At 34.0% G+C, this 7,703-nt stretch overlaps 1 protein-coding gene across 1 annotated transcript; it reads right to left on the minus strand.

The window, feature by feature from the left end:
- Window positions 1-376: 376 nt before the first annotated feature.
- Window positions 377-5,273, minus strand: LOC107714036 (cytosolic phospholipase A2 gamma-like). The gene is made up of 11 exons (XM_016519732.1): window positions 5,255-5,273; window positions 4,988-5,150; window positions 4,702-4,903; window positions 4,344-4,449; window positions 4,121-4,261; window positions 3,693-3,758; window positions 3,541-3,600; window positions 2,788-2,904; window positions 1,408-1,562; window positions 803-968; window positions 377-563 (listed from the first exon to the last, which is right to left on the minus strand). The coding sequence occupies exons 1-11, from the start codon at window positions 5,271-5,273 to the stop codon at window positions 400-402; spliced, it is 1,359 nt and encodes a 452-aa protein (XP_016375218.1). The 3' UTR covers window positions 377-399.
- Window positions 5,274-7,703: the final 2,430 nt, after the last annotated feature.

Consider the following 7,703-nt stretch of genomic DNA (forward strand, 5'->3'; position numbering starts at 1 on the left):
ACTTTTTTTTTTTTTTGCGTTTTTAGAGAGAAATCAGGTTGGTGAAATAAAAGTACATGACACTTACAGTGTTTACCAAGCTTTGATGACTGATGATCCGAAAATAATTTGACAACTGAAAAGAACAGCTGAATAGCAGTTAACAAATATGCATGGAATATGAAATTTCTTATTTATTAGTTTGAAATAAATGTAAAAAAGCTTGTAAAGCACTAAATTGATGAGAAATATACTTTGGTTTAATAAACAGAGCATTAGTTGGTGTTTTCTCCTTGATAGTGTAAGTAATGATCATTTATTTAACCTAAAAGATGTGTCAACATTAAGTGACAAAGTGTATGGAATTTACACACACACACACACACACACACAAACAGTAAGGACTTATTATTCAACTCATTATTTGTGTAATTTTTGCTCAATGACTGCTTGAATCTGCTCCTTCAGTTTCTCTCTGTTGTTTGAGATGTTTTTTCCAGCGACGTCCATAAGATCAGTGATCATCTCAGCGCTGTAAGAATCTTGAAAGGTCCCATAATTGTTCCACCAGGCCTCAATATTATCTGAAGAAAGAGTAGAACACTTAAATGAGAACATAGTTCATCTTTAATTGATTTTTCATTTCTGCCATATATACATTAACTGACAGTCACCACTGATAAGCTACTACTAAATATTGTAGAAACTTAATTTTCTGTAAAGTTGCTTTGCAACTATTTGTATCGTGAAAAGCGCTATACAAATAAACTTGAATTTAATAGTTGATGTTTCATTTTTATTCAATTAGACAGTCTGAACTTGCCTCCACAGTTGACCACATTAAACAGAGGGATGTGAATCACGGTTGGAGCGTTTTTGCCTTTGAACACATAGAAGTCCTTTGGTTTCTCCACGTCTTCACTGGGAATGTTGACTTCAGGGAAAGGGATCTTTAGTTTCTTGCACATATCAGCAGCTTCTCTCACTGTCTGCAGTGGAAAAGCATAGCAGTATCACTTCATTAAAAGGGTAAGAGAAACATTTCAGTTGAAATGCAAGTTATTATTCACTGAAATCATAAGTTTGAGATGAATGGAAATGCTCTCTCCAGGTATTATTGATAAATATGGTTAAAATGAAATCATATGCACTTTTGTTTATATGGTTTTCTTTCTTGTTTTGTTTTAGCAGTTTAAATTATAAACAGAATCTGTAATTGTCTGTCAATGTTTTTTTTTAAGGTAAGTGGGACCTCTGGTGGTCACGATGAATGAGGAAAAAAAGCAGCATGATTATTCCTGTTGTTTTCTACTGAAGAAAGAAAGTCATACGGGTTTGAAACTACATGAGGGGGGAGTAAATGATAATTTATAGGCGATCTATTCCTTTAACTTTTATTTTAGTATGTGCTATATGTGTGTATAATACCATGAAAGGATCGCCTTCACTGAAATCCAGGGAAATTATGAGATCAATGTTTCTTTCTTCTCTCAGCATTGAGAAGTAGGGCGAGTTCAGCAACAGTCCGGCATCTTCATAGTCTCTCTTCTCACTTTTCAGAAGAGTATGAGGCACTGTTTCATCTGGAGGAATCACAGCATGAAATGAGTTTATTTTTCACATTAAATTGCAAATTTACAAACGGGTCTGTTCTCACCGTCCATGTTGTGGAGAAAGTCATATTTCCTTCCCCAGAGCCACTGAGCCATGCATTTACAAATCTTAATCCAAACTTCTGTAAAACAAATGCACAGTGGTTCTTAAATGTAGTAAATGACATTGTTGTTGTTTTTTTTCATTCTGTATATTGTTTTTCAGCTGACAATTTTTTTTTTGGAGATTAAAAAGGTTTATGATGTTTCATTAGTTTCTTCAGCTTTATGTTTTAAGAAAAGGTTATTTTGTGGCATCAGTCTGTTTTGGAAGCTTTCAGAGTAAAGCACTTCTCAGTTCACATATTAATCTGGTTAGAAAATAAAAAAAGACATACATTGTACAAATCAAATAGATTGTAGAGACAATTCAACCTACTGAAAGGCCAGAAACTGAGCCAACTACTCAAATTATTGCACACATCCTCAGTGTATTGCTTCATGTACAGTTTTGCAGCTTGTTTATCAGCGAGATTCAGTTTTTCTGTAGGAAAAATCAGCTTTTTGCCTCCACCGAGCGCTGTAAAAGATGGAAACATGTACATTATTGAGTTCTAGTTATCTGACAACATACAGTGGGTACGGAAAGTATTCAGACCCCCTTAAATTTTTCACTCTTTGTTATTGCAGCCATTTGCTAAAATCATTGAAGTTAATTTTTTTTCCTCATTTGTATACTTCTAGTTTGTGTGTCTTGTGTTCATGAGATGTTTTTGCATGTTTCAGTTTTACAGTTTCATCCATTAGTTTGTTTTTCATGTTTTACTGTTTAAATGTTGCTGAAAAGACGAGACCTTTTAATTACAGGAATGAAATATAGCCTCTTTATTTCAAATAGCAATTGAGATTAAACAAAATGGTATTCTTCTCAAATGAGATGACAGACATTCTGTCTTTCAGCTGACGAAAAAAAAGTAATCTAGAACATTACAACACACTGAAGAGATTGTACGCCTGCACAGCCTTGATTTAATTGCCATCAAACTATCCTCACTGTGTTAAATTCTGGATAATTACGGTTATTAATGTTAAATAACTTTTTTGATAATGTCTATGAAACTGAACATTGAGAAATATTGACTGCAGTAAATGTGATAACTAGACTCTTAAATGAACTAAACTAGTCTCCTCTATATGAATTGTAACACACTCTTACCGTTCAGCGTTGTTCTGATGGATTGCTCAAAAGCAGAAGGTTCTTTGCCATTCAAAACAGCGAGATTCATGTCCACAAGATCCATGAGCACCTGGTAACCCTTTTCTGCAGGTGGGGCTTTTGGGTATTTTGAAGAAAACACACATTGAACAAACACGAACACACTGCAGAATGTCTTGAATGTAATTCATCATGTTCAGATATCAGGAGTTTCCCACAAGAACAAACAAACATACACACAGCATTGTCCAAAAGCCATTTAAGATGCTTTGATTTTAAGCTAAAATGAATTTGATGACATTCTCATGATCTATTCAGTAACACTTTACAATAAGGTGCATTAGCAATATGTTACAGTATTTATTAAGTTAGCAATGTTAGTAAAAATACAACAGTTCATTGTTAGCTCAGGTCCATTGAACAATATTAACAGATACAACTTTTGATTTTAATAATGTATTAGTAAATGTTGAAATTAACATGATAAAAAAAAAAGTATTTTTCATTGGAAAATGGAACTTTATTGTAAAATGTTACTACAGTATATATTTATACCTAGCAAGTGATATGGAATTAATTATGGGTCACTAACAGTCTTTAAAATCAGATTATCATCATTATAGCTCATCTTTTATATTTCACCTTTATAGAGTTTCACATTGTATTTGTCAGCAGGAAGCACGAACAGATCAATAGACGAAAAAGATCAAACTTATCCATAAATAAATGCAGCAATGCAAAGAAATGCTTTACCTTTCCTCATTTCATCAAACATCTCCGATTGCATTATAGGAAATAAATGTTTAAAGAAATCTGAGGGGAAAAATCAAATGGAATCGCAGTTCACATGATAATGAAATGACTGTCAACTTTATGCAGAAGTGAATCTTGAAATGCAGCTTCACCTTTTATTTTTTGCCAGAGGAATTTCTTAATCTCTTCTCCATCCGCTAAAGCGCTGCCGCACAGAGCTGCAGAAAATAAATTTATGTTTAAAAGTGTTTACAATAAATTAAACGAAAACATAATTTTAAAACAAAATATGCAATATAACAGTCTAATGCAGGGGTCTCCAAACTCGGTCCTGGAAGACAGTGTCCTGCAGAGTTTAGCTTCCTAATTAAACACACCTAAACCAGCTAATCAAGCTCTTACTAGCCATACTAGAAACTTCCAGGTAGGTGTGTTGAGCCAAGATGGAGCTGATCTCTGCAGGACACCGGTTTTAGGTTGTAAAACTCGCTGTGCTATTAAAATGATAAATGATTTTTAGTATTTCTATACCTGTAATTTTGCAAATATCAATAAACTCTCCTGTGACAAAGTGTGTTACCTTGCAGGTACAGCATGTCTGTTTCAGGCTGAGGTTTTTTCTTTGAGCCTTTGTCAAACTGGCTGCCGAAGCTGGATGTTCCCACAAATGCTCCAGTGAGAGAATAACCTGCTTCATGTGGACTGATCTCAAACCAGGAGTCTGCAGACAGAAAACACAACCATATAACAGCTGACACGAGCAACATTAACTCACTTTAATTCTTTCTGACACCAACACAGACCTTTCTCGTCCTTGCTCTGTTTGTATTGCTTGTCAATCACTGTGTAGATGGGAAACGGGTCTTCACTGTGCTGGTTCTGCTTCTCTGTGAGTGTGTTTTCGTCAATCTGAAGAGAATATATAACATCTCAGAGAAACTTATAGAATGGAACCCATAAGCACCTGAAACTCTTCATTTTTTACAGTGAGTGAGAATTTATAAAGAATCACCAATTCATTCTCAGCTATGCTTGAGTTCAGTTCAGTTCAATTCTGATTAGCCTTTAAATCTCAGATTTTCAGTGTCTCAGACTTCAGATTCCACTGCATGTATGTTTTCTATACCAGTGGATAGTGAATAGTTATGAATAGTTACAGACCTCTTTCACATATTCTGTGACGACCAACACTGCCCAGACATCTGTCAAGCTGAAGATATCTTTCTCATAGTAATATTTCTTCAGTTTGGCAAATGCGTCTCCCCAGCTGACTTTGGGGCCGCTGAGTCTCTTGATGATTTTGTTCTTCATGGTCTCTAGTTTGGTGGACCAGTCTGGTTCTTGGTATAAGGAGGCCATGCACCTTCAGAGAAGAACATACTGCTCTCATTTTTGACATTCAACCCAATTCAGTCTCTCTGTGTTTGTGGTTTCTCAGGGTTCGTACCAGGTGGATCCAGAGACTCCGCTCAGATAAAGGATGCAGTCCAGAAGACCCGCTTTATCAAGCTGAACCAGGGATCCCAGCAAACCCACCATGGCTCTTTGTCCTCCTCCAGAACCCAGTAATGCAAAGTGTGGCACTTTATCCTGAAACACACACAGTTTGACTTGGGAAACATTTGATGTTCATCAGCAACAACTCCATTTATTGGTCATTTCAAGAAAGAACAGACAGGAAGATACTAGGGGTTTAACGTTACACAAACATGACGGCTCAGTATCAAAGTCATGGTTGGTACAGCAGGGGGAAGAAACTGTAAAATTGCTTTTCTTTTAATTAAACAGTGGTTTACTGAACAAAATAGGTCTTTAAATAAATTCAATTATAATAAAAAAAATTCTGAAATCTACCTCAGCTAATGCTGTAAAGTATGGAGCCCAATTACTTGCCCATTGCAATAGGTTATAGGTTACAATTAACAACAGAGCCCAAACTATTAAATTCAACTGACATTTATTTTTTAGATATAATAATAAACACTCATAAAAAAACTATAAAACTATAAAAAAAAAAATTTTAAAAAGTATGCAAACATGTAAATTGTACACAAGGCAGTTTTTACAAAAATGTAAGTACAAAATTATGTTTATAGGCTACTCCAATTAGTTGTTGAATATAATCATTTACACAGTGGTTGTCATAACTTGTTTTCATGACAGATTTGTTTATACATATGCCTATACTAAATAATTAAGTCGTCACTAACAGGTTAAAGGGGTCATATGATGCGATTTCAATTTTTCCTTTCTCTTTGGAGTGTTACAAGCTCTTGGTGCATAAAGAAGATCTGTAAAGTTGCAAAGACTAAAGTCTCAAATCCAAAGAGATATTCTTTATAAAAGTTCAGGTCTAGGTCACTATGTGGAAATATTAGCATAATCATTTATCTTGCTGGGCTGTGGATACTGAATGACTTTTCTGAGGTAAATGTAATGCTACTTGACATATTGTTTACATATTGATGTCTTTCCTCGGTTAAAACAGTGATTGTGGGATTACACAGCTTATTTCCTGCTGCAGTAAAGAGTGAAGGATGATCGCGTTCACTCGAACTGAGGCGATCTGTCACCCACATCAAAGAGCGTTATAACGGCATTTATTGTTTGAATTTCCAAATAAAATGGACAGTACACTCTTAAAAATAAAGGTGCTTCAAAAGGTTCTTCAAGCGATGCCATAGAAGAACCATTTTTGGTTCCACAAAGAACCATTCAGTCAAAGGTTCTTTAAAGAACCATCTCTTTCTTACCTTTTTATAATCTGAAGAACCTTCTTTCACCACAAAGAACCTTTTGTAAAACAGAAAGGTTCTTCAGATATTAAAGGTTCTTTATGGAACCATTTAGACAAAAAGGTTCTTCTATGGCATCGTGAAGCACCTTTATTTTTATTTTTTATAGACCAGTATGGCTATTTTTACTCCCTTCTCCCTAGCTGTTCATTGATTTATTCATTTTAGCTGTTTTATTGTTTTGTCCTGTCATTTTGACTGTACTAATTCCCCTCCTTCTCTTTCTCTTTTACACTCTCTGGTTCTTTATAGCGTGCTTGCTGCAGTCGGAGCTGGTGAATTATGAGCGGGTTAAGGAATACTGTTTGAAGGTACTCGGACACCAGCAGGATCACTTTAAGGCCATGTACCGTGCTGGGATTGCCTTCTACCACCTGGGAGACTACGAGTGTGCCCTGCGTTACCTACGTGATGCCAAGTGCCGTGAACCCACAGGTGGGCTTTATGATCACTTTAATATTATATACAGTAGTGCTTCTCAAATTATTTTACACTGGATCCAAGAAGTGAGTCAACACTATCTAAATTGTGTGTGTGTTCTTTTTTTTTACAAGCTGATAATTATCTTATATCGATATTTATATCTGGTTGATCTGATTATGTGGTTGGTATTCTGTTCATTTTGTCTAAATTGTTTTAAATGCTGCAAGTGGATTTAGAAATAAAACTATAATACAATTAATTATATAATTCTAATAAATAATATAATCAAATTATAATGTATAACAACACATATTTTTGTATTAAATGTATTTTGTAAATATATTTAAATTTAAATATTTGTACATATTTATTTTGAGATTTGCTAAAGATTTATCTGTGTTATTAAATTATTAGTGTTTTTTTTTAAGTAAGTGTTAGATGATGGCAAAGGTAATGTAAATGTAAAAAAATGGGAAATGAGCATGTCTAAATGACAAATTCCGTCATACTGGCCGATAACCAGAGCTTATCATGCAAAGGTAATTAGAAATGCCCTTAAAATCAAACTGAAATGTATTTATAGGCACAATATTAATATACTTTGACAGATGAATTTGCTCCAAAACATCCATGACCCAGTGTTATTTTAGTATTATTTATGTACTATTATACATAATATATACATATGTACTATTATAGTATTTCGTAATATTTTGAATTACCTTTTCTTTTTATTTTCATTTTCCTTTTAGTTTGTGTATTAGTATATTGCTATGTGCTTTTGTGATTTTTATTCGCTTATTTATATTTCTATATAGGTTTAATTTATTTTTATTTCAGTTTTAGTTTTAGTAATTCAGAACTTATATTATTTTCAGTTAGTTCCCAAGGCAAAATTTCTAATTATTGTTTCAGTTTTTACATTTTTGTTTTTGATCTATATTT

The sequence above is a fragment of the Sinocyclocheilus rhinocerous genome, unplaced genomic scaffold, assembly GCF_001515625.1.
Source record: "Sinocyclocheilus rhinocerous isolate Xijiao unplaced genomic scaffold, SAMN03320098_v1.1 scaffold3116, whole genome shotgun sequence".
NCBI classification, from domain to species: domain Eukaryota; kingdom Metazoa; phylum Chordata; class Actinopteri; order Cypriniformes; family Cyprinidae; genus Sinocyclocheilus; species Sinocyclocheilus rhinocerous.

What these genes read in the sequence shown, in the direction of transcription:
- LOC107714036 (XM_016519732.1), bottom strand. An exon ending in TCACAGAATATGTGAAAGAG is followed by an intron (nt 4,450 to 4,701) that starts GTCTGTAACTAT and finishes TATTCTCTTCAG; the next exon opens with ATTGACGAAAACACACTCAC. An exon ending in CCTCTGGCAAAAAATAAAAG is followed by an intron (nt 3,601 to 3,692) that starts GTGAAGCTGCAT and finishes TTTTCCCCTCAG; the next exon opens with ATTTCTTTAAACATTTATTT.